This window comes from Syngnathus acus, chromosome 10 (genome assembly GCF_901709675.1).
Source record: "Syngnathus acus chromosome 10, fSynAcu1.2, whole genome shotgun sequence".
Classification (NCBI taxonomy): domain Eukaryota; kingdom Metazoa; phylum Chordata; class Actinopteri; order Syngnathiformes; family Syngnathidae; genus Syngnathus; species Syngnathus acus.
Window position 1 is genome coordinate 20,091,108 of NC_051095.1, and position 27,657 is coordinate 20,118,764.

The 27,657-nt window shown below is 40.6% G+C and overlaps 2 protein-coding genes across 4 annotated transcripts; one reads left to right on the forward strand and one right to left on the reverse strand.

Moving 5' to 3' along the window:
• The first annotated feature begins 168 nt into the window (after positions 1-168).
• Positions 169-7,359, forward strand: nox1 (NADPH oxidase 1). Its single transcript, XM_037261038.1, has 13 exons — positions 169-290; positions 370-465; positions 561-671; positions 949-1,033; positions 1,540-1,685; positions 2,363-2,556; positions 2,634-2,757; positions 3,635-3,727; positions 3,802-4,043; positions 4,969-5,131; positions 5,368-5,514; positions 5,613-5,737; positions 5,827-7,359. The coding sequence occupies exons 1-13, from the start codon at positions 246-248 to the stop codon at positions 5,951-5,953; spliced, it is 1,698 nt and encodes a 565-aa protein (XP_037116933.1). The 5' UTR covers positions 169-245; the 3' UTR covers positions 5,954-7,359.
• On the reverse strand, positions 7,354-20,814 carry cstf2 (cleavage stimulation factor, 3' pre-RNA, subunit 2). Of its 3 annotated transcripts, XM_037261043.1 has the most exons (14): positions 20,681-20,814; positions 20,412-20,490; positions 19,661-19,830; positions 19,038-19,174; positions 18,584-18,703; positions 18,388-18,507; positions 17,602-17,707; positions 12,780-12,839; positions 10,234-10,333; positions 9,858-10,057; positions 9,264-9,388; positions 8,412-8,504; positions 7,997-8,147; positions 7,354-7,541 (listed from the first exon to the last, which is right to left on the reverse strand). In XM_037261043.1, the coding sequence occupies exons 1-13, from the start codon at positions 20,769-20,771 to the stop codon at positions 8,025-8,027; spliced, it is 1,524 nt and encodes a 507-aa protein (XP_037116938.1). In that variant the 5' UTR covers positions 20,772-20,814; the 3' UTR covers positions 7,354-7,541; positions 7,997-8,024. The 3 variants fall into 3 exon arrangements, with proteins under 3 accessions (XP_037116938.1, XP_037116941.1, XP_037116940.1); XM_037261046.1 differs by lacking the exon at positions 12,780-12,839 and having other exon boundaries at positions 10,234-10,330; XM_037261045.1 differs by lacking the exon at positions 12,780-12,839.
• Positions 20,815-27,657: the final 6,843 nt, after the last annotated feature.

The window sequence follows — 27,657 nt, forward strand, 5'->3', positions numbered from 1 at the left end:
TAAGGTTTCTCACACTTCCTCATTTCTCCACTGTCGGACTCCCTGTCTTATCGGAATGCAGTCCTGCACCTTTTAAGTTTCCTCAATTCCACTCTGCCTTTTTTGTGTAAGTGTGTGTGTGTGTGTGTGTGTGTGTGTGTTTTACTTCCTTGTATGTCAGATCACTGACACTTGGGGGAGGAGCCTGCAACCTTTAAAAGTGGAGTGGTGTCACGTCTGATGTGATCCCACTGCAGGTGTTCAACATGGCCAACTGGATTATTAACAATGGCGTTACTTGTGTCACACTGGTGAGCTGCATCATATTTGCACTACAAATGACATAAATGAGCATGTTTGACCAGTTTTCTTTTGTTGTTGTTGTTGCAGGTGGTGTGGATGGGCATCAACATCTTCCTCTTTGTCTGGTTTTATCTTTTCTATGACCTGGGAGATCAGTTCTTTTACACGCGCCATCTCTTAGGGGTGAGAACTTCCCAAAGAAATTGTAATTCCCCATATTCTCCCAAGTGCCTGAGAGTCTGTCTCATGACATTTTATTTTTTTGTGGGTCACCGCAGTCAGCTTTGGCCTGGGCCAGGGCCCCCGCTGCCGTGCTCAACTTCAACTGCCTGCTGATCCTCCTTCCTGTGTGTCGTAACCTGCTGTCCCTCATACGTGGCTCACTCGTGGTAAGATGCACATCTTATATACCAGTTGTTTTGTTTGTTGAGCCCTATAGATGGCAGTGCCACCTAGAGGAATAAAAAAAAATACAACTGGTTCATGAAGCAAATTTGAAGCTTCATTTTCCAATCGCAAATTTTTAATGTGCGTCATCACTCATACTTGCACTAAAATTAGGGTTGGACATTCAATATATGATTGACGTTTTGTGATTATGTCACTGCTGTACATTATTCATTTTAAAGCTAAAATGAAATATTTGGGTTCTTTTTTCTCATTCAGTGTTGCAGTCGGAGCTTGAGGAAGCAGCTGGACAAAAATATCGACTTCCACAAGTTGGTGGCTTACACAATTGCTCTGATGACAGGTGAGATTGTCGGGCAGGAAAAATAACAAGATGTACTGATAACAGATGATTAGGTTATGGGAAACAGGACATTCAATTGCTTACTGTGTCATCAGGTCATCAGGCGTGTCCATTATCTCTTTTGCTTTATCAAGGAAGTGCACAACTGATGGACTGATATTTTAGGAAATACAAATCATAAAAAGCTGTATGCAAATGAGTTTATAACAGATTTTTTTTTTTTAGGTTTAAAAATGATGAAATCTTATAATATGTCAGAGTCTTATTACACAGTGATGGTCAGACAGAAAAGAGGTGAATGACCATTTAAATATTGACCCAAGGTGATTCTACTCATCAAGCGTAACTGCTCAAATGCTTTTAACCTGATGATGTACGTACTGCATAATCAAACTTGTGGTCATACACTGCAAAAACTGGCTTTAATATTTGGTACCTCAAAACAAGTGTGTGCTGTTGTTTGTCATAATCGAACCATATGGCTTCTCTGTGTGGTGTCCCGACAGCCGTTCACGTCATCGCCCATCTTCTGAACGTCGAGTGGTACAACAACAGCAGACAAGGCGTTTACGATGAGCTCAGCACGGCGCTGTCCAATCTGGAAGACACCAAAAACACCACCTACCTCAACCCCATTCGCATAACAAGCCTCGTGAGTCACACTCTACATTGCTTTTTGCATTAGTTTCTTCTCATAATGATTCGATTCTTTTCTTGCTGAGTGGTTTAAGGGTCTAAATATGGTTTCGTGCCCGGTACAGCAAATGAATGAAAATGAGATTCAGAAAAGTGTGAAATTAAAATTAGGTGTGTGCATGTGTAAAATCGAATTTAAAATAATGACATGTAAAATATTTTTAAATTCAATGTTTTTAAATAAAGAAATAAAATAAAAAAATACTATTTGGTATTTTCTTCAATTTGTACTAAATATTATTTAAACTAAACAATAAAAATCCAGATAAATACTCGATTATATATTGCTGAATTTATTTTATTGTTTATGTATTCAGTTTAAATCTTCAAGATTAAAACGTCATATTTTAAATATAAACACCCATGCTTAAAATAAATAAATATTGACATAAAATGCATTTTTAATTATCCTGTACTGTGTGTAATTGTATAATTATTTATTTGTATTTATTTATACATTATTCATTTATATATTTTTTCAAAATACGTTGTGAACAATTTATTTGTTTGGGAGCCAAATAAGAAATATGTATTTATGTGTGTATATATATATGTATATATATATATATAGATATATATTTAGCTGTTGGCTCTTTTACGGGCGTTCCTAATGAAGTTGTGTTTGTGTGTCAGGATCTGCAGCAAATTCCCACTTATTTTGTGTTCACCACCATTGCCGGCATCACGGGGGTCATCATCACCCTGGCCCTCATCCTCATCATCACCTCTTCCATGGAGGTCATCCGCCGCAGCTACTTTGAGGTCTTCTGGTACACGCACCACCTCTTCATCATCTTCTTCGCCGGCCTTGTCATTCATGGTGCCGGGTAGGTGAACGCCCGCCGTGCCCTCCCTTCTTCTCTTCTGTCTCGTTTGCCAATAACTCTTTGCGTGTCCTCTTCAGGCGCATTGTCAGGAGTCAGCAAGACAGCCCATCGCACAACTTTACCATCTGCAAAGACCGCAGCGCTGAGTGGGGGCGAATTCCCGAGTGCCCAGTACCACAGTTTGCAGGGGGCTTTCCACAGGTTGGTCTCTTGATTTGGAGAACTTTGTGAGAACAGTGTGAGGGGTGACTGTCTAACGAACTATACTCACAACATGTTAGGGATGAAGCAGCTGAACTTTACAGGGTCAGTCAGAGACACTTTAAATTCTGCTCAGCAGACTCCCATTTGTCAAGATGTTGAATGGCTTCACTTATTTGTAGCCAATGCTACGGTGACGCGTCGATGATTAATCACTGACATTGGTGGTATGTTTTTCAGTTGTCAAATCGCTCCAAATACAAGCTTGTTCACTGACTGTATTTTTTTGCTTTGACTTACAAGCATAAACTTCAGACGTGATGTGGCAGTGACAATAAGCAGCAATTGGGCAAATTGTGAACAATCTATCAAAAAAGACGTTTCAAGCTGTAATGCTACTCCCAGTTTTTTCAAACTCAATCGAAAAATAGGATTGCACGTTGTGTATAAAACAACCACTGGTTATTTGCCTTAGGAAAGGCCGCTTAGCTTACTGCTAACTAAAATGCAAAACACCATTGGCATGCTAATAGTTAGCATCGATAGTCGTAGAACCAATATATCGATGAACACGAACGGTGGTGCGACTCCGATTGACAGAAAATATAAGCAGGGGTGCACAGCAACAACATTTTGCGGAGGTGGTTGTGAAGTGCTCATTTTTTTTCCCCAAGCCACCAACCTCATGGATGAATTTAGACTAGCTCATCATTCATAAAAGTAGAAATGACATTTTCATATACTGAATAATATTTTGATTTTCTTACCCAATTATTTTTTATTTCCTAATTACATTGGCATAGCAGGGCTATACAATGGCAGCTTATCAAAGCCGTATAAAACAATATAATAACAATGCTCCTCTTATTTCCCCCAGACATGGATGTGGGTGATCGGGCCAATGATCCTGTACCTGTGTGAGAGGCTGTTGCGTTTAGTCCGATACTTGCAGACAGTCCGATACCGAAAGGTAATGCTTGAAGTTTCCACCGAGCGATCTTGTTCCAGCTCACCTTTCATTGTTCTTGTTTTTTTTTTACCTAGATCGTAATGCATCCGTCTAAGGTGCTGGAGTTGCAGCTAGTCAAGAGCGGCTTCAAAATGGCCGTGGGCCAGTACGTGTTCCTCAACTGCCCGGCCATCTCTCAGCTGGAGTGGCATCCGTTCACCATGACCTCGGCCCCCGAGGAGGACTTCTTCAGCGTACACATCCGTTCGGCCGGAGACTGGACCGAAAAACTCATCAGCATCATGCAGCAGCTGCCCGAGGGCGGGCAAGGGCCCAAGTCAGTTCATTTAAAATGTTTTGCTACCATTATGTGAGAGGTGCTAACTGAGCCGCCAACTAGTTACTAATGTGGAGAAATGTAATTGGTGCTAATGCTGCATTGCATTAGCCGCATTTATGTTACTACCAAGAGAAAGAGTTGTTCACATTAATTGCTATTTTGTCCAATCCAATTTTATTCGAACAGTAGTCTCGAATATTGTGCCTGATTGCCGAAATGAGCAAATTCCGGCTCAAAATATTTACCAATGCCGAGACAATTAATTGTGTTAGTGCTGAGAGACAAGCGTTATTGCAAATCAAAAATGATTATGTGAATGCGAGGCAAGAATTTAGCATTCGACTGTATTACTATTGTGTGTCTAAAATCTTTGGTTTGTAAATACTGAAAGATAATTATTCACAAGGTAAGATAATACTGACAAATGAGATTGCTTTTGTGTTTACTTAGCACTGGTGTGGAACTTTCACTGCATCATACAAGGAGCTGTCTAAAATGAAGCATCAGGGTCAAAATTCAGTGCTGCCCTGAGATATGAGTTGAATATGTTCTGTGACCGTGTCACAAAATGTGTCACAAATCATTTTTCCTTCTTGAAATAAATGTGACTACAAATTATTTGTTCCACCCTGCTACCAAAAACAACTTATTTTTTAACAAAGAGAATAGCACTTGATTGTATCGTACTTTAGAATTAGAATGTGTTGGCCAGTTGTGGACAGAGTAATTCAGACAGTGTTGTACGATCAATTGAATTGCAGCATTAAATTTGTTTAATTCTTCATATTTTAGTGTTATCACAACTTGAAAAGTGTGGTCACGAGTATCTCAAGGCACCATTTAGTAGTAGCGGCATTTATTGGCTTTGTAGGACGAAATAGGATCTTGACATTGGTGCGTGTTTTTTTGTTGCCCCTATCAGAATGGGTGTGGACGGGCCCTTCGGTACGGCCAGTGAGGACGTGTTCGACTACGAGGTGGCCATGCTGGTGGGCGCGGGAATCGGCGTCACTCCCTTCGCTTCCATCCTCAAGTCCATCTGGTACAAATTCAAGGAGTCTAACCCAGTTCTGCGCACGCGAAAGGTAACTCACAACCGCAACACAATGTTGCTCGTTTTTGCTGACCATATATGTCACACAAATCTATCATTGCCTGTTGATCCTTTTTTGTTCGGGCTGAGTTACTTGGTCCCACGCTGACATTTTCAGTTGTCTAAATGAAGCAAAGTGCCCACATGGGCACACCTTGATCCTCATTAAGTCATTAAAACAAGTGCCTCATTGTTGTTATTCATTCCTCCCTTACTTCCTGGTTACAGATCTACTTTTATTGGCTGTGCCGAGAGACAAATGCCTTCGAGTGGTTTGCCGACCTGCTACAGCACCAAGAGAGGGAGATGGAGGAGAGGGGCATTGGAGATTTTCTCACCTACAAGCTCTTTCTGACCGGATGGGATCAGAGTCATGTATGTGCTTGTCAAAGTGAAAACTGTTTGTGCCCGTGGATGATTGTTATCTTACTGTTATCTTGCGTGCTCATGTAATCTCTTTCTGTTTCCACAAGGCCAATCACGCCATGGTGCACTTTGACGAGGAGACCGACGTGGTCACTGGACTCCGACAGAAAACTCACTATGGAAGACCCAACTGGGATAAGGAGTTTGAACAAGTCCGCAAAGAGAACCCCTCGTAAGACATTCATTTATCTTCGCCCTCTGAATCAGCAAACAAAATCATGCATTGCCTACAATGTTCCATCTTTTACATTTCATCTTCAGGGCCGTGGTGGGAACATTTTTGTGTGGCCCGTTGGCTTTGGCCAAGGTCTTGGAAAAGAAATGCGCCAAATACTCAGACGTGGACCCGCGCAAGACAAAGTTCTATTTCAACAAGGAGAACTTTTAAGATGTGGAAAAACAGAAGCAGCGATTTCCTTGAAGCAAGACCTGTTGGGGAATGTTGCTCATTGCTAATTAAGGCAGACTCACCCCCGTGTCGAAAGCACACACGCAAAAAACAAAAAACAACCTTTCATGACAATGCTGGGTGTGTTGCTCCACTGGTCTATTCTCTCTTTACCACTTGGTTTTGATTGTTTATGCAAACATATTTAAGAACAGGGTTTTCTTTATAAAATGAGCGCGCGGTTATTACAAAAGCCAGAAAATTGTGTGTGAAGTCAAAGCCAGAAGTTGCAGTTTTAGTTGTAATAGTAACAGGATAAAGTCACGCTATTGCAAGCAATAAAAATAGTCAACATTTTAAAACATAACCATGTCATCAGGGAAAGGTTTTCATTTTTAAAGTAATAAAATTGCACTTGAGAAAAACAATCAGAATTTTAAGATGAGAATGTTTTAAATGATAAATTCCTTACTATTATGAAAAAAGTAGTATTTCTAAAATATAATGAGGCAGGTGTCACATTATTGGGAAAATCTAAATTTAAAAGATTGAGGGGAAAAAAAGTTGGATATTTAAAACAATAGTCACAATATTCCGTAAAAGATAATTAGTATAGTCCCAATATTACAAGAAAGGTCGATTTAAAAAGTATAACGACTTAAGATACATTGGGAAAGTGGTCATTTAAAGAGTCAGAATATTACCTAACAGTGGTAATTTAAAAAAATAGTGACATTTAAAATAAAAAAGTATTGAAAATGATATACAATCAGAAAAAAGTAAAATATAACAGTCGCAATATTACTAGGGGGGGAAAAAGCAATTTTAAAGAGTAGTTCCCAAAATCTGTTACGAAAAGTAAAATTATTGCAATTTTAAACAAACGTAACGCTAACACAAAAAATATTTTTTGGCTGTGCCGCTTAATTGAACAATAAAATAAAAACTTCTAAAGAATTGCCCCAAGAGCCGTTTGGGGCCATGAGCTTTGTTCCCTTTCACACCAGAATTTGAAGTAGTTACTTTTTTATTGTGTCATGAATGTTGCATCAAAGTACAATACCTCTGTATCTTTTGCCAAATTTTCTACTTTAGCATTTTGACATATGTTCAATGACATGTGAAGGTAAACTTAGGCACTTTGTTTTTGTAAATAAGAGCACTGATTTCTAATAAGTTTTTAATTCATGATTGGACACTGGCGGTTCCTGACAGATAAAACCAATGATTCACTGTGCGTGCTGTCAAAATAGTTTTGTACAGTTCTGAGACAGAAGTAGTGCACCGGGAAAAAGGAGGCATCATATGGCGTGCGCGTGCGGTTAATGATCTACTGAAGTCAAGAACTCAAGTTCTATTATTGTGTCTTTATGCTTCTGTTAAATAAAGAAGTGCTCATGTTTTAAGTAGCTTTGTTTTATTGATGAGAAGTTGGGGGGGAAAAAAAAGGATGATGTGGTAATATTTGTGGTCACACATTTTGGGTTGGATGTCATCAAAAAAAAAAAAAAAAAAAAGACATGAGAAAAATGTTTAACTATACAACCATCTAAACTAATGAGACAAATTCAGGTGGAGGTCAGAAGTTCTAAAAGAAGAAGAAAGTCAAAACATAATAGATCATTAAACTGAAAAATACAGAAGTGTGAAGACGCCAATGTGGAGTAAATATTTTTCTTAGACTGGCAAATTTATACCTTGTACAATCCTTGTACATCATGAGCTTTTGTTTTAAGCACTTGGCCTACATGAAACCAATATGTTCAAAAATAAAGTAAAATGATTTATTCGTATGGATTTATTATGGCTGCAGCACATGATTTTTGTTCAGCATTTCCCCTCATAATGCATTATGGAAAAAAAATCATGCTGAATGAAAATTATGCAATGCAGTCACAATAAAACCATCAAATTATGAATAAACAATTTTACTTGAGTTACTTTTTGAACATATTGGTATATTGTGGGCCAAATGTTGAAAACACAATAAAATTTTGTCAGTGAATATGGCACGCATGTCAAGGTGCCAGCTGCAGCACTTACCTGCCCCCTTACGCACCGCAGGTGGCAATCAAGGTGCGCCGGTGGTTTTCTGGATCTGTTCTTTGAGGATGAGGATGCTCTGCCTCTGCTCGGGGGGCAGCATGGCGATCTGTTCTGGCGTCAGCTGGAGAACTTGCATGATCAGGGCAGCCTGAAAAAGGGGGCGCAAAGCAGATGTATAATAATATGGCAGCACAATGCACTCGATAGGCAAGTGCTTTTAAAACTTGGAAAAGCTCCACGCCAGCTTTCCAGTTTCTATATTAGTATGACCTAAGAAAAAGAAGATGGAAGAATAATACACATGAATGTAAATTACAGGGAACAATTGTTTCTTTGAGCCAGTGGCGGACTAGCAACACTACCACCTGTGACTCATTTTGCGCCCGCAAGATCATCCCTATGCAACGCCCACCTTCTCCTGGTCTTGTGTGGAAACTTGGTTTTGAGCCGGACTGAAGCCGCCACCTCCTGCTCCCGAAGGAGGAACTCCCGAAATTACGGGACCCTGTGGAGACAACCAAGGTGGACATTTGCAGTGTTGATCAGCCGTGTAATGATTCGCCAGGCTGGACAGACGTCTCATTGGGGAGGTCAACTATCCACATTAAACACGAGTTACTTTGTTCGTGGCACTATCAACCACAGTACAAACCAAGCATGTGCAATGCAACAACCCGCATACATATACTGCGTATGATTTAGATGGAGAGAATGTTCGTGCTATTTGACCGTTGCCGCTTGACCGCCACAAGGCATTGATGATTTCTTGTGCCTGTGATGAGCAACATTTTTCACAGCCCTGTTGGTTCAGCCATGTTGGACAGTCGGATTTGGTACGGACGGACGGAGGAGCTGAAGATGAGGAGAGAGGAGCATCGTGTACCTACAACTTGAGTTGGTGTTTGGAACTGAAGCGGATATAAATGTGGCCTTAATCTCTGTATTCGTCAATGGACGCTACAGCCGATTGTTTATTTTTCAAATCTTGCTTACAATCCTCACAATGGTTTTGGGATGTGCTGGAGCCTATCCCAGCTGTCCAATTGGTACAATTGATGAATAACTATTTTTCTAATATTATAAAACAAAATAGGACATTGTCATTATGATTGTTGGCTGGCTGGACATGTTCAGTGTTCATGTCATATTGTCTTAATGAGCTAACAATCGAGACTGAGCCTTAAAGCTGATCACAATACAAGATGACTTTAGTAGGGAACCACACAAAAAAGAAGCAAAATGACAGAGAGGAACAGACGTTTACCGGCCGGGTGGGCAGGGGTGCGTTGGGGCCCATGTTGTGGGGGATGGGGCCTTGCATTGCTCCCGCCATGGGAACTCTCTGGCCTGCCACGGGGCCGCGGGCGTCCATCGCTCTGGGATCGCGGCCTGTCCGAATTTGCCGAAACACAAAAACACAATTAATGCAAATAATGCTGTGCGACCAAACAAGCCATTATTGGCAGGCTTTTCTAACAGACTTTCTTTGAATGCTACTACTTAGGTGTGAACACATAAGATACGAGCAATAAATGGGTTTCCTGATATGTAGTGTGAAAAGTTTTATTTAGCCAAAAGCAATGCCATCCTCATGCAGCATTTAGATGTCAAATAACTATGTTGAAGTAAGTTTTATTAAAAGGTATCGCTATCTATGCCAAGTATTGTGCTAAAGTGGAGGTTCCTTTTTTTCTTATTAATTCTCAATATATGTGTGGGGCTGGAAAAGGTATTTGTCCTAATGGATTATTATGTGCGGATTTTTGAGGGAATAAATCCCTTCGATCCATTTAGCAGTAAGGCTTTTGCGAGTAATGAGCAGTGAATACTCTCGAATGCAAAAGACACTTCGGCTGACCTCTGGCTTCCATCGGCAGTCCCCGCTGCTCCATCATCGGAGGCCCTCTGGGGTCACCCATCATACTGCGTGGTTCGCCCATTGGCGGCCCTCTCATGTCTATTGGTGGCCCTCGCATATCCGGCGGCGGTCCGCCTCCCATTGGGCCCATGTGCACCGGAGGTGGGGCGTGGGGCGGAGGCGCTCCCATGTAGCCTCGGCTAAATGCAAAGTTTTGATAATGATGAAAAAAAAACTGGAAGTCTTATCAGTGAAAGACTCAGAATGGGCAACTCATACAAACTACAGTAGAACCTCAGATCTCAACGCAAATTAGTTCCAGAAGGAGTGTTGAGGAGCTCACTGTGCTGCTTGCCTAACGCGCCTGCATACTCACTTGGGGTCAATGGTGTCGCCTGTGACCGACAGCAGGCTGCCTCCTCGTGGATCATTGGGTCCGTCACCCAGAAGGCCTCTGGGAGGGATGCCGCCTCCTCCTCGGGGAGGAAAAAACGACATGAAAAATATGCATAAAAGACATGACGACACTGGCTGGACAACAGAAGTCACCACCATGTTAAAAAAATAAAATAAAAAAATGTATGGATAAGCAATGTTATATTGAGTTCATACAGCGCTCGTAAGACAAGCTGGCGCTGGCAAGCCTAAATGAATATAGAAATAGATAAATAAAATAAATACATTTTGAAAGGCTCAGTACTTGAAAAACCCCTAAGTCTTGTCATTTGTATTTAAAAGGACCATTTACTTGATGTGGAAAAGCAGACTTTCCAGACTTGCATACACAAAGATGTGTATTTCTTCAACTTTAATTTGCTCCGTAGTTGAAACGAGAACTAAAGATCCAGGTAAATCACATGTAACAATGTAGGGCTGTTTGATTAGTCGTTTTGATCGATCAATTCATGCTTGTTGGGTTTTGAGAAGATGGTTTCTTTTATAGCTAATTTTTGGTGACTTTTGTAATTGAAAGCACACCTCGGCTGACGTGTGCTACTTGCACTAACAAACATAGCTGTGAACAGAGTGGAGAGAGTTGACCAAAAGCAGTCAGCCTTGCCAAATTAGCGACTTTGGCGTTTGTTTTATTTACCAACTTATAGGAACACTTTTTTAAGTGACTAACGACCGGTTCTTACTAAGAAAGACAAGATGAACGGAATCATTTTTTAATTTTTTTCTGTATAACAAGAAAGGAGCCTGGTGGAAGGCAATCATTGAGTCAAGCGCGTCGAAGACGCCCAAAAACAAAGCAAAGGCAGTCATGTTGCAAAGATTAGACTTGAGGTGTGTTTCCAAGCCGCAAATATTTTGTCCAGGTCGTCTTGCCTCACCTGTTTGACTCCAGATGAGAAAAGAGCTCGCAAGAGTAGGAATGGGTGCAAAAACATGCTAACCTGTGTTTTCAAGCAAGGCCGTCACATGGTTTAAAAACTCTAATGGGGTCGATTGCACAGAAATTGTGTGCATTCATGAGGCCGATTTTGACCCACCGATATGTCAATAGAGACTTTAGTGGTCATTCCAACTCACTGGAAGTCAAAGCAAAATAGAGCATAAAAAAACAAGTTTGGCTTTTTTGTTTTCAGCAAAGCAGTGCATTTTCCAACTTATTCAGAAACCAGGCATCAGTCACCATGACGGATAGGTTAAAACCAAAGAGAGTGGAGGAACAATTGGGCTTGGAAAAAGCACAGCAAGCAACCTGATGTCACAACACACACAAATGAAGAAAGAGCTCAATTATGGTTGAAACACCTCTTCCGAAGACAGGTACTGCATTATTGGGTGATGGAACATTGCTGCTAGAGGTATGCATGCAAATGTGAAACGACGGGTGTGTCGTGTGTTGTTTGCTTTGTAAGATTACACCTTTACTGGCATGAATGCAATAACCAGAAGCAAGCTGTCAAGAATGTGGTCGCACATTGAGATGGCTTTCAACAATAAAGGTTTAAGGGGTACGTTTGCAGCCTTGATAAAGCCCCAAAATACTGCCAAATTCAAAAACGCACACCTGGATTTTATGAATCCAGCAATGGAAGGAAGTAATTGTATTTTGGCACAAAAATTTGAGGAAACGTGCAGATTTGGAAATGATGTTAATTTCTCAAAACAATAATGTCAGACAGTGGTTGATTCCTAGCAGAGTGTTTCACGTAATATGTGTAGGTGAAATGGAGCTTGGTCTGTAAATTTATTCGACTGTTGATACAAGTTTGGAGAAGAGCTGAAGGTTGCCATGAGCAATTTTGCACTCTGATCCTGTAGGTGCTGCTAACAAGTAATACGAAGTACAATACTTGAGGGATATTCACATAAAAACAAAAATCTCTTCATTGATCTATATAAAACCAATTAACACAGTAATCGGATGAATGTTATGTTTACGGAATATAAACTAAGCAGCAAAATCCACCCATTTATCCATCACAGGGGGCCATTTTGTCACGAGATATCAACTGAAAATGGCATTACAGTAACTCCGGGATCATCTTACATTCATCACACAACCAAACCTAGAAAATAGGTGAACCATGACAATTACAACCTACCAGATTAATGTAACAATTTCACATATACAGTATATTTAACTTATTTAAGTCAATAATTGAATTAATTTATTTATAAATAAAAAGTAGTAGTCATATTGGTGAATTATTGGTACAATCAGTTTGCTTTCAGAGTACTACGGAAATTGGATAATATTTACTGTTGAGAGGCTGAAATTCTTTTCATTTGTAAAATCTCTCTGGTTCCATTCTCAGAAATAATTACTGTTGAATTTGATAATCAGTTGATTGTCAATTAATCAATTAATTGTCACACCTCAAAATAAATACACAAAAAAAGTTTGCACTGTTGAGCATTTTCCACTCCAAACCTGACTGCTGTACTGACTGAGGGAAGGGATGGTGATACCTTGAGGCCGCTCGATAGCAGCTTGTGCAGATGATCCTGTGGGGGAATGCTGGAGGTTTCCTGAGCCAGCGTTAAAGATGGAAAAGAACAGGAGACAAGACTCAAGAGAGCAAAGCGGCACTTTAAAAGCAGTGAGGAAGCGTGCAAAGGATGTGATGAATTCCATGTGGTGATAGAGGATAGGTTAAGTGACAAGATGTGGCGCTATTATTAAAGGCTGTGGCACCCCCTGGGGATCTCAGTGAAGAATGACATGTGCAAAGCATGGACTAGATGAGTCACGGCAGAGCGCCATACTTTCCCAAAACAGTTTTAAAAAGACAAAATAAACAAACAAATAAATAAATACTCGACCCCAAATTTCCCCCAATGTATTTTAATATTGGACATTATGGTGAGACTTAGAGAGCGGAATAATTTTTTAGGCAGTATTTGGTTTAAAAAAGATGGCGAAGCACTGATGCATGGAATATTCTACGGAATAGTCATTCCATGTTTTTCCTAAATAACAAGGGCTGGGTAAGCACCGAATCACAATTATCCGTCCGATACCAGCCTTACATCAAGGTAAGCGGGAGGACTGAACGATTATAGAAAAAAATCACGGAAATTTTGATCATGATTTAAACCATGATTATTTAAACGATCATTCATTGATTTAACTTTTTTTTTCTTTTAGTCAGGTACAAAATGACATGTGAAATTCAAAGACTCTTTCCATTCCGCTACATTCATACCCTTGATGCCTTGCATCTTGGCACACCTTCAAACGGTGACTTAACATCTCCCTCACTTCTTTATCTAATTTATATTATATTTTCACAAGTCTTAGGACTTACTGGCCTAAAGGGGGATCTCAGGGATTGTATTTTATGGTAGGTCATGTGGGAATGTGTGTTGGTATGAGAAAAGAAATTGAATCTTTGCATTCTTGAATTTGAAATACGGAAAATTCCTTGAATCTTGTAAAACTCAATTTTGTGACTATAAATATAACTACAATACATCCATCCATCCATCTATCTATTTTCGATACTGCTTGTCCCCACGGGGGTCGCAGACGTGCTGGAGCCTATCCCAGCGGTCATCAGGCAGTAGGCAGGGGACACCCTGAACCGGTTGCCAGCCAATCGCAGGGCACACAGACAAACAACCATCCGCACTCACACCTACGGGGAATTTGGAGTGCTCAATCGTCCTACCAAGCATGTTTTGGGGATGTGGGAGGAAACTGGAGTGCCCAGAGAAAAGCCACACGGGTACGGGAAGAACATGCAAACTCCACACAAGGAGGGCCGGAGGTGGAATCGAACCTGCACCCTCCTAACTGTGAGGCAGACGTGCTAACCAGTGCCCACCCTGCCGCTCTATAGTGTAATAACTATAAATAAAATAAATTTGTAAGAAAGTAGAGTCAGAACATACAAAAAAAAAATAGCAATTGAAAAAATGCCAGCTGTTTACAAATATCGGCTGGTATCCAACTTCAGTGTCATGCTTAACAGTTGACAGTCGAACCGATATTATTTTGCAATTCATTTTGTTTTGATCAAACATTAAAACTCAAGGAGTTGTAAATTTAATTTTGCACTTTTGTTACTTTATTAAAAATGAATCCTAAAATAGAGTAAGCTGTTTGCGTTTTATTTTTAGCTTAAATTATCGATTGCAAAGAGATTGTCCTGCCTTTTGTCAGAAATAAACAAATTGGTATTTCTTTATAATTATCTATTATTGGTTTAACAGAAGGTTTATGTATCAAAATCACTAGTAGTATCTCAAGATGTGTACTCGTATGGTGATTGGTGTAAAGAAAAAAAAAAAGTGGCAGTATACATCGCTATAAATAACTATAGTGACACTAAAGTCTTTTTTTTTTTAAATCTCTGATTTTTGGTTGATTTTAAAATGAACTTACCGTATTTTCCGCCCTAAAAGGCGCACCGGGTTATAAGGCGCACCTTCAATGAACGGCCCATTTTAAAACTTTGTCAATATATAAGGCGCACCGGCTTATAAGGCGCATAAAATAGAAGCTATACTGCATCAAACTGAGGTTGACTAGGGTTGCGGTATGCATCTACTAGCCAATAACCAACGAGCCCTCTGTAAACAATCGCGTTTCTCAAACGATCTCCTATAAAATGATCAGAACTGACTAAAGTTCGATCTAACGCATTGGTACTACTTACCTATGTTTCCCTTCCATATCGATCCGTAGATTTACTCGAAACATTAACAGAGCAGCCTATTTTGACATGAAATAGCCTGGTACGTATAGCAGCTATCGCAATAGCATTAGCCATCCGCAAAGTCTCACGAGCCTCAGCGAAGTGTAAACAATCGCGTTTCTCAAACGATCTCCTATAAAATGATCGGAACTGACTAAAGTTCGATCCAACGCATTGGTACTACTTACCTATGTTTCCCTTCCATATCGATCCGTAGATTTACTCGAAACATTAACAGAGCAGCCTATTTTGACATGAAATAGCCTGGTACGTATAGCAGCTATCGCAATAGCATTAGCCATCCGCAAAGTCTCACGAGCCTCACCTCGCAATCTCCCATGAGCCTCAGCAAAGTGTAAACAATCGCGTTTCTCAAACGATCTCCTATAAAATGATCGGAACTGACTAAAGTTCGATCCAACGCATTGGTACTACTTACCTATGTTTCCCTTCCATATCGATCCGTAGATTTACTCGAAACATTAACAGAGCAGCCTATTTTGACATGAAATAGCCTGGTACGTATAGCAGCTATCGCAATAGCATTAGCCATCCGCAAAGTCTCACGAGCCTCACCTCGCAATCTCCCATGAGCCTCAGCAAAGTGTAAACAATCGCGTTTCTCAAACGATCTCCTATAAAATGATCGGAACTGACTAAAGTTCGATCCAACGCATTGGTACTACTTACCTATGTTTCCCTTCCATATCGATCCGTAGATTTACTCGAAACATTAACAGAGCAGCCTATTTTGACATGAAATAGCCTGGTACGTATAGCAGCTATCGCAATAGCATTAGCCATCCGCAAAGTCTCACGAGCCTCACCTCGCAATCTCCCATGAGCCTCAGCAAAGTGTAAACAATCGCGTTTCTCAAACGATCTCCTATAAAATGATCGGAACTGACTAAAGTTCGATCTAACGCATTGGTACTACTTACCTATGTTTCCCTTCCTTATCGATCCGTAGATTTACTCGAAACATTAACAGAGCAGCCTATTTTGACATGAAATAGCCTGGTACGTATAGCAGCTATCGCAATAGCATTAGCCATCCGCAAAGTCTCACGAGCCTCACCTCGCAATCTCCCATGAGCCTCAGCAAAGTGTAAACAATCGCGTTTCTCAAACGATCTCCTATAAAATGATCGGAACTGACTAAAGTTCGATCCAACGCATTGGTACTACTTACCTATGTTTCCCTTCCATATCGATCCGTAGATTTACTCGAAACATTAACAGAGCAGCCTATTTTGACATGAAATAGCCTGGTACGTATAGCAGCTATCGCAATAGCATTAGCCATCCGCAAAGTCTCACGAGCCTCACCTCGCAATCTCCCATGAGCCTCAGCAAAGTGTAAACAATCGCGTTTCTCAAACGATCTCCTATAAAATGATCGGAACTGACTAAAGTTCGATCTAACGCATTGGTACTACTTACCTATGTTTCCCTTCCATATCGATCCGTAGATTTACTCGAAACATTAACAGAGCAGCCTATTTTGACAGGAAATAGCCTCGCGGGTACAACAGCTATTCGGTGACGCCCCCTGACTACAGTTGCCGTAATGCTGGGAAGCGATGCGACCTTGTAATTTATTAGTCGTACTAAAACGTACTGAAACATTTTGGCAGAGCACTGTGTACAACCAGTATGGATCAACAAATTCATCAGTTGATCCATATATAAGGCGCACTGGCCTATAAGGCGCACTGTCGGCTTTTGAGAAAATTTTAGGTTTTTAGGTGCGCCTTTTAGGGCGGAAAATACGGTAATCACAGTTATATGGACATTCTCTCTGTATGCAATGGAGGTGTCACGTCACTTAAGATGATATGACATTAAGTGAGCGACGGCTGGAAAGCATGTGGCCCAAATTAAGGGAACAAGCTTAACTATAAATAAAATAAATTTGTAAGAAAGTAGAGTCAGAACATACAAAAAAAAAATAGCAATTGAAAAAATGCCAGCTGTTTACAAATATCGGCTGGTATCCAACTTCAGTGTCATGCTTAACAGTTGACAGTCGAACCGATATTATTTTGCAATTCATTTTGTTTTGATCAAACATTAAAACTCAAGGAGTTGTAAATTTAATTTTGCACTTTTGTTACTTTATTAAAAATGAATCCTAAAATAGAGTAAGCTGTTTGCGTTTTATTTTTAGCTTAAATTATCGATTGCAAAGAGATTGTCCTGCCTTTTGTCAGAAATAAACAAATTGGTATTTCTTTATAATTATCTATTATTGGTTTAACAGAAGGTTTATGTATCAAAATCACTAGTAGTATCTCAAGATGTGTACTCGTATGGTAATTGGTGTAAAGAAAAAAAAAAAGTGGCAGTATACATCCCTATAAATAACTATAGTGACACTAAAGTCTTTTTTTTTTTTTTTTTAAATCTCTGATTTTTGGTTGATTTTAAAATGAACTTAATCACAGTTATATGGACATTCTCTCTGTATGCAATGGAGGTGTCACGTCACTTAAGATGATATGACATTAAGTGAGCGACGGCTGGAAAGCATGTGGCCCAAATTAAGGGAACAAGCTCAGTGTGAAATACGCGATTCTTCGGCTCAGTACCTGGAGGGGCACTGGGACCCGGGGCTGGCACTGGTCCAGGTCCAGGCACAACACCCATGTTGGGAGGCTGCATCATCGGAGGTGCTCCATTGACGTGCATCCCTGCCTGATCACGTGATAGGGAGAAATGTAAAATAAAATGAATTACCAAATAGGGGTGATAAGTGGCCACAATGTGGAGTTGGTGAGTAATAAGAGGTAGTTAACTTAAATTTAATATAATAATAATAATAGCAATTTCCATACAGTATAAATTCAACTAGCTATAATGTATAGAATCAGTCTCAGGAGGCCATCAAAAAAGTAACTTAATATCGTTCAAATAAATAAAGATTTGCTTCAGTGCATCAATAAGATTACAATGGATAGGGGGTAGGGTTTAGGGACAGGGCTATCCCACAAGTAGCAAAAATCCACAAATAATTTGCATTATAAAAAAACATTTCTAGCCCCCCAAATTATTGGATAAGCTCGGATATATTGATAATAAGCACCGCTCAGCTCGCCGAGAAATGTCGCTCGTTGTGTCATCTAGTTAGTTATTCCTACTCTTTACCTGTGCAGTGATGTATTGATGATTACTCTAGTCTTTCGCATATGGGTAGTACTGGAATTTACTAACTCACTTAACATTCGATTGAACGATTTAGCATTCATTTAACTCCGTTGTAACCATTTCAAGTTTTCAAGACTAAGTGTAAATGAAGACAAAACGAGCATTGGGGGACACAGATATTGAACATTTCAATAGAATAGAGTGCAGGTGTTCACATTGGTTTTGCTTACCACAGGCTGCTGCTGTGGGGCGGCCATGTTGGGCAGGGCAGGTGGATTGACCGGAGCGGCTCCTCCCCCTTGTGCACTTGAGATGAGCGGCTGGGGTGTGTTTTGGCGGTGAAGCATTTTCTGTCAAAGTGGCACATTTATTAATACCTCCACAGACGAGTAACTTGGGAAGACTTGCGGCTGGTTGGACAATCACCAAGGCAATCTCCGGATCCACGATGCGCATGACCACTTGTGCCTGTAACAGGGCATAGGCCAGCTGAGGGTTCTGCAGCAGCATGTTCCTCGCCTCCTGGGGACTGTTTTGGACACATAGCTACACAGAGAGAAAACACATTTTTATGACACCATATGGACTACAGGTTATAAAAGTTGCGATTCCCAACCTTCATCGAGCTTCAAATGTTTTCAAACTGATGTCGGTGACTAGTGAAAACGCCCTCAATGACTATTTTTTCAAAACTTTTTAGAAGGTACCACTGAGTGCCTTTTTCAGGGGGTTGTGTTCAGGACCAATAAAATACAAAACTTGCTTGCAAAACTGTTATGTTTTTACATATCGAGGTTCCCAAAAAAGGAAAATCGGAGAGCAGAGGTTAGGAATTTTCATTCAAGCTTAAAAACAGCAAAGCAGACAAAAAGAAACACACCTTCATCTGTTTCATAAGTTCAAACATCTGTTCTGGTGGCAGACTGGCCACAGCTCGGCTAATGGACTCAGGAGCCTCCTCTGTTGCCACGCTGTCCCCAAATGGCGATTCAATGACGGGGGCTCCTGTTCCCAAACCTGCACCCATACATATTGACACTATCACCTCACAGCATAACGTTATAGAACTACCTAACGTGGGTGGAAATTTTAACAGAGGTGGGCATTCCGTCAGTCAAAGTGACGAAAGGTCCATCAATCGGTCACTGACGAACGCACATTTTGCAGACGAAAATGGGCAAAACAACAATTGATACCAAAGTTTATAAAACAAAAACAAAAAAAAATGGAAAAAAAGAAAAAAGACGGACAACGTACTGACAGAAGTAGATTTTTGTCCGTTAGCGTAATCATCACTAAACGAGTCAAGGAGTCTCTGGCACTCACTGTTGGGAAAGTTGACGATTGATGAACCGAATAGTAATGGTGGACTGATGATTATCATTTGGCTTGGAATAAATGACAAACTGACGACAATGGACGGGTGCCCAGGCAGTTGTTGAATGTTACTGACGGACCGGCAAACTTAAGTAAAATGCCTCCTCAGAATTTTTAAATACATACTTTTAAGCTCTTCCTTGTTTTTCTCACTGGCTGCGTTGTCAACACGTAAGGCGCGTCCGTTGAACTCTCTGCCATTGAGATTGCGCATGGCACTGAGCGCAGTCTCCTGGTCCTGGTACTCACAAAAGCCATAACCCTTTGGTTTTCCCGTCTCCCTGTCATACACCAACCTGAAAGCAAAAGCAGTGTTGACAATCAGCACTAACACGCTCATATTAAAGCACATATATTTTGGAATATTATCTTTTTAAAGTTTTTATACAAATACACTGGTATGTTCCCATTTGAGTTTAATTCACACTGATAACACATTCATAACTCAAAACACTCCTATCTTTTCGCAGGGAATCTTTTGTCTTAAAAGAAATGGATGGAATTTGTATTTTAACAAGGAAAAATAGCATACTATTATACTGCACACCAAAGCAATAATTAATTGGAATCAATGTAGTTGTGTTTGTTTCGAACTTGACTTTTGGCTTACAACTATAAAGCAGCATAAAAAAACTTAAAAAACAGGTAAAAGTTTTCTGAATGGGGAGAAAACTAAATAAAACCAGAATAAATATTGGGTTCTGATGGTGTTAGGTATAAACATGGGAGCTGTTATTAATATTGGGGGGAAAGCATATAACATCTCCTTTATTCACTGTTGTGCTTTATTTATGAAAAGGCCATATAAACAGTGTATATACAAAAAAAGATTAGATAAACAAAGCCTAAAAGAAACGAATGAATGAACGATACTCACCTGAAGCTAACAACAAGTCCGACTTCAGAGAAGATGTCTTTTAACTGTTCTTCGGTTGCTTCATAAGGAATGTTTCCCACTAAAACATATACATATGTATATGTTATTACTTTGGCAACGTAAGCGACTGTTTTTTTCCGCGTAAAAAAGGACACGAGCCTACTGCTTGTGTTAGCTACCTAGTTAAGCCAGACCTTTACGAACGTAAAATTATGTAGGAAAAAAGCTTTTTCAAAACAGCAAAATTCAGGAGAGGAAAAAAGACTTACCAAACACCGAGCGTAATGAACGGTCGACCGCGGGGTCTCTGTTAGCAGCCGCGGCAGCAGCGGCGGCTGCAGCGGCGGCAAGACTCGCCATTTTTGAAGGGGACAAAGATGATTGCAACACCCGGAAGTTTCAAGGGGATGGTTTCCGATTTCTGGTCCGTTGAAAGTTCGTAATCCCTCGTTTTTCGCTGGGGTTACGTTCCCGAAAATAACGCGTGATAGGTGAAATGCGTGAAGTAGAAACCTTAATTTTTTTTACCATTATTATACAGGTATAGCATTGAAACCAAAGGACGAAACATGTTTTCAGGTCCAAGCATTTGTTTAACAAAGAGAAGGAGACACTTTCTTCCAGATAACTACAGTAAAATAATCATTTTAATCATCAATACATGCTATATAGTGCGCTTCTGCAGCCTGACTCCGCTCTGTAGTGTCTTTTTCATCTGAAGCCATAACACAATCCATGAAGCAGCGAGACCGTGAAATGTGAACCGTGATATAGCAAGGGAAGACTGTGGATAAGTGAGCTACAGAAGAGGATTAGGGCCAGTGAAGAAGACAAAAAATGGGGGGGGGGGGGGGTTAGGGGTGAATGGATTCTGATTTTTTTTTTCTCAGAATTCTGACTTTAAAGTGAGAATTCCCACTTTCTGACTTTAAAGTCAGAATTCTGACTTTATTCTCAGAAGAAGAAGATAAGCGGCTCAGAAGATGAATGAATGAATGAATGAATGAATGAATGAATGAATGAATGAATGAATGAATGATACAAAACGTTTTTTTTTCCAAAAGGTAAATTACCCTTCAGTGTGATCAAGGGCTTCCCGTGATGGAAGCTGCATTAGGGGGGGGGGGGGGAAACTGCCACCGTTTTATCTTGTGGAATGCAATAACACACCGCCTGACCTTGTACATTAATGCAGGCTCCAACACAGCAGACTGGCGTTATTAAACAAGACAGATTCATATTCAAGATTCAAGAGATTCAAGAGTTTTTTATTCGCCATGTTTGAACGTGCCAAACAAGGAATTTGACTTCGGTAAATCACAGCCTCTGTTCAACATTTAGGTGACTAACAACACTCAGGACATGTGAAAAATGGCAAATATTCTCAAACATCCCCTGATCTTAAACTCCCAAGAGGGCAAGGAAAAACTCAAAACTCCAGCTAGGGGAAATGAGAAACCTTGAGAAGAGACCACAGATGGGAGGGTCCCTCTTCCAGGATGACCAGGCTGCAATGGATGCAGAGAGGACACATAGTACAAACAGTGTAGACAATTCAAAAAAGGTGTGCAGAGCAGGATGTTATTGCACAGTAATGACTCTGAGACTCTAAGAGTGGTGTGAGTTCATCAGAGCAACAGCCTGGGCGAAGAAGCTGTCTCTGTGTCTGTTGGTTTTGGCGTACAGAGCTCTATAACGCCGTCCGGAGGGCAGTAGTTCAAACAGACTGCAACCTGGGTGAGAAGGGTCTGTAGAGATGTTCCTTGCACGTTTCCTGGTCCTGGACAGGTACAAGTCTTGGATAGATGGGAGGTTGATTCCAATTATCTTTTCTGCAGTCCTGATTGTCCGTTGCAGTCTGTGCTTGTCTTGTTTGGAGGCCGATCCAAACCAGACAGTGATGGAGGTGCAGAGGACAGACTGGATGATGGCAGTGTAGAAGGTCTTCAGCAGCTCTCGCGGCAGGTTGAACTTCTTGAGCTGTCTCAGGAAGTACAGCCTCTGCTGGGCCTTCTTCCGGACAGAGTCTATGTGGCCGGTCCATTTCAGGTCCCGAGATATTGTGGTTCCCAGGAACTTGAAGGTGTCTGTGGAGAGAATAGTATTACTGCGGATAGTGAGGGGTAAAAGTGAATATATGAGCTGAATCAAAATTCAAGGCAAGCTAAAGTTTTTCCTTGGGCACGCAATTTGATTGACAGTATGAGCAAGTAATGCCGTGGTGCCATATATAATAGTGTTTTCCATGAACATTTGGCCACTTATTTATATGGTGGGTACTACAAAGTTGACGGTAATTGATATGAATGAGGTAGAGTGAGAGAGATGTGATGTATTAAAGACAAACCTCAATGTTACCTGGATTTTGGGGGATTGAAACACCACTTTTAAATATACAAGGACAAGAACACAATCGTCAATACTTTCTTAATAAACTATATTACTCTCTTGTGTCATCATGCTACGGTTTTGTCCCGAGCCATGAATTGTACATTATAAACCAGAACCTGTAGAGTCGAGTCCCCCTTGAATTTTCAACAGAAAAAAACCCACACCTCAGTAGTCTCTCAAAACAGATGGACTTGGATATCAGTGTACCTCACGGGACCTCACTCCGACAAGCATCAAAGGTTTGACTGTGCACGTGTGTTTTGCTTTTTCTTTGGCTTTATTGCAAGAAAAGTTGCAGCCTCCACAAAGGGTTACAAAGAAAAACATAAGAATAAAAGAAAACATGCCAAACGCCGACCGATGTGTAAAGTGAGCTCTCGTTGAGCTCCGCATTTCTCTGTGCACCGAATGGCTTGGACCTTTTCCTCACCTTATTCGGACGAATAACTACGTTTCCCATCATTCCTAAAGAATGACCCCCATACATACATACACCCGCCATCTCTTCTATTCTACTTATGGAAGACAACGCCACAAGAGGGCACAAATTCCCCATACAAACGTCACAATGCCACAAGTAACCCGTTTCACACTTTCATGAAAATGCTGAACTGTGCAGCAGCTCATATTGCACCCACCAAAAACACCCACTGCTCCATAGTATCAGCCAGGTTGTTACTTTTTTGACAGTTGACTTGAGGTTCAGTTGTATTTACACTACTGTGAAAATGAAGTATGTTAAAAAAAAAGAGGTGTGAACCAACTAGAACCACCTGAAGCAAACTTGATGTACCTTAAGGTCTCCAGAGCGTGCCTTTGGTGTCCTCATCAGAATCACTTGAGAAAATGTAGCGTCATCATGAAAACTCTGAGCACTATGTTGACAAACTTACACTCTAAATTGCCCATAGGACTGACTGAATGTTCGTGTGTATAGTTGTTTGTCTGTTTGTGCCCTATGATTGACTGGAAACCACTTCAGGGTGCACTAAGATCGGGTCCAGCTCATCCATGGCCTGACTGAGGACAAAAGCCATAGTAAATGGAAGTAGTTCATTTCTTATATCCACACCAAACTCCAGCTCCCAAACCTAATTAAAGTCTCAAATGTGAAGGCTGTGTAGAACAGTGAAAAGTATAATAGGAAGAGATTCAAGTTTGCATGCATCCTTCATAGAATTTTTTTTATTTTTTTATTAATAAAACCTATGATATTGCCAATTATATTAATTGTTACTTTACAAAATAAAGGTTTATATCTTTAGTCAGGTTTACAGTTAATACTGCGTCTAATAATATTGTCCAGTTTTTTAGTCATCTGCCATAAAAACAGTACAAGAATTGGAAAATGTTCAAAATAAGGCCCCAAGATCGGCTCTAACTGAAAATAAAAATCTAACATTAATAATCATAACATTATTATTTGGTTTTATAGTTTAGACATTTTTTGCATTTACCGTAATTTTCGGACTATAAGTCGCGTTTTTTTTTCATAGTTTGGGTGGGGGGGCGACTTATACTCAGGAGCGATTTATATACATATATATATGGTTTTTTTTCACTTTTTTGGGCATTTTATGGCTGGTGCGACTTATACTCCGGTGCGACTTATAGTCCGAACATTACGGTAATTACAAAACTGAAGGCATTTTCTTTAAGCAGATATTTTCTCTTTGACCGTCATGATTAAGGAATCCAGTCGCAGGCCAGATTGAACGGTTCAGCGGGCCGGTCTCATGGGCCGCCAGTTGAAACTGTACTGACTGCTGTACAGTGTGTAAGGCGAAAGGATTGGACGCTAAATATGTAACATTTACTGGATGGGGGTTTTGTTTTTTTGTTTGGTTGTTTTTTTACTGCATGTATTATCTGGTTTCTTTTTATTAGTATTTATTCGTATTATTGTTTTATTTGTCTTATTCTTTATATATTTTGTAATCTTTTATTTTTCACTTTTATGGACCTCGCAGGTTGTTTAGCTTTTGTATAATGCAAGCTAGGAGCTAATGAAGATTTGCTTTTGTATAATGCAAGCTAGGAGCTAATGAGATCCATCAAACGATAAGAAATGAACAACTAAAACTAGTTTGAAATGGATGGCAGAAATGGATTTCATTTGAGGCTAAAACTGCTGCCTTCATGAAACATTCAAACATACACGACCAAATCAAAATCTAGTGGAAAGAATCAGTAGTCTTTAGTCCTTGAGCCGATACCACATTCTGCCTCCAAAGCAGCACGCTTTCTTACCATTCTCTGCCATGTGTGCGTGTGAAACAGTGAGTGGCATTCTGTTTACCTGCACCACATTGTGCAGCCATGTGTGTGTCACACATACTGCTAATTATTACAAAGGAAATTGATCTGTACACTGTATTACAACATACTCACTGTTCACTGTGCACTCTCACTCGCCACTATAGATAAGTCTCCAATCCATGTGATGTAAATCTGAGCCTGCGCTGAACACCAGCCCTGATTTGCTCAGTCGGGTTAAGCCACTTTAACAGATTGCCAAGATGTCCTGACCTTCTGTGCCATGTGCTGGCATCCAAGAAACGCGGCTGGGAACAATAAAGACATCTGTAAAGTCATTTGTAAATATTGAACCCTGGTAAATGCATAGCTTCCCCAGTGCGCACACACACACACAAACACACATTTGAGGGCAAAATCTACAAATCACAAGGCAGCTGTCACCAAATCACATGACCTTATTCAAATCATTGGGATTGTCATCAGGCATTTGCAACGCTTGCTGATGAACTGATCATTTGAATTGGGTGTGTTGTAGTTGGGTTACACCTGGATGGCGTCTCTGTTATTAACATTTCTGGTAGTGGAGCGTGAGTTTACTCACATATTCACTCAAATGACCGTCCAGTCCTACGTAAACCCTCTTAAAAAATGCTAACCTGCTTATGCAGTGAGCGAGTTGGATCTTTTTGCCCCCAGCTAAGCCCCGCCCCAAAAATAACACCACATTGTTTACAAACCCTAAAGAGGTCTCCAAAAGGAGCTTCCCTGAATTGCTCAGTCATTCACGAGCAAAGATGGGAAAGAAAGACACTGCGAACAATTGCGTGAGAAGATAGTTGAACAGTTTAAGGACCTCAACGTACGTACAACGGCAAGGAATTTAGGATTCATCTACGGTCCATAAGACCATCAAAAGGTTCAGAGAATTTGGAGAAATCATTGCACATAAGTGGAAAGACCGAAAACTGAAAACTGCCCGAGCATGACTTTTCATCCCTCAGGCGGCATTTCATCAAAAACCGATCAGTGTGTATAGCATACCATCACATGGGCTCAGGAGCACTTCAGAGAACCAAATAAATACAGTTTGTGCAACTTAAAACTCTACTCTGCAAAGCAAAAGCTGATTATTGACAAGACTGCTAAAAAAGGCCCAGCAGAGACTCTACTTCCTAAGGGTGCTTAGGAGGTACAGCATTACACAAAGACTGCTGGTGTCCTTCTATCGCTGCTCCATAGAAAGCACTTTAACGTACTGTATATGTGTTTGGTACTCCAGCTGCACTGCAGCTCAGAGGAAAAAGCTCCAAGGGGTCATCAACACAGCACAGAAGATCGTTGGCTGCCCTCTCCCCACACTGGAAGACCTACACAGAACCCGCTGTCTCAAAAAAACACAGAACATTCTGAAGGACACTTCCCACCCTGGCCACTCCCTTTTCGAACTGTTGTCATCAGGCAGACGCTACAGATCAATTAGGTCAAGGACTAGCAGATTCGCCAACAGTTTTTACCCTACAGCGGTAGTCGCATTAAATGCCGCTAAAAAAAAGAGATTATGTCTGTGTATGTTCTTCTGTGGATTTTTAGCTTGTATTTTTTATCTTTTTATTCTATTTACTTTTTATTTTATGCACTGATCGGTTGGCACTTTTTAAATTTCATTGTACATGTGTGACAATGACAATAAAGATCTATTCTATTCTATACCCACAAACGCCGCCGGCTTCTCTGAGCTTGAGCTCATCTATAATGGACTGATGCAAAGTGGAAAAGTGTTCTGAGGTTTGACGAGTCCACACTTCAAATTGTTTTTGGGAAATTGTGGAGGTCATGCCGTATGGTCCAAAGAGGAAAAGGAGCATCTGGATTGTTATCAGCACAGTTCAAAAGCCAGCCTCCGTGATGGTATGGTGGCATGGGTATTGGGTAACTTGTATATCTGTGAAGGTGCTATTAATGCTGAAAGGTTGGTACAGGTTTTAGAGAAACATGCTGCCATCCAACGTCTTTTTCATGGACCTCCTCACTATTTCAGCGAGGCAATGCCAAACCAACATTCTGCACATGTTACAACAGCATGGCTTTGACGGCTGGACGGATGGATGGAGGGAGGGAGGGGGGGCAGACAGACAGGCAGACAGGTAGGTACTAGGTAGGTGGATGGATGGATGATGGGTGGGTAGTTAGATAGACAGACAAACAGTAGACGGACAGACGAACGGATAGACAGACAGACAGACAGACAGATAGATAGATAGATAGATAGATAGATAGATAGATAGATAGATAGATAGATAGATAGATAGATAGATAGATAGATAGATAGATAGATAGATAGATTGATAGAGAGTGAAGAAACGTGACTCGTTGAATTCTATTTGGATATTTTAAGAGGCCATGACCTCTGAACTGTAACATGGACTTGCTAACCAGTTGACTAATGCCATGCCTTTTGCGATTTAAAGGGGAAGTCATGTCAAAAATGTACTTTACAGGACTATTTTCCATGTGCCACCACAATCAGGGCTCACACGTTTTCTGGGTTCATGTGACGTTCGTAAGCTGAGCCCTTCGGCACTGTGATGTCATTTGC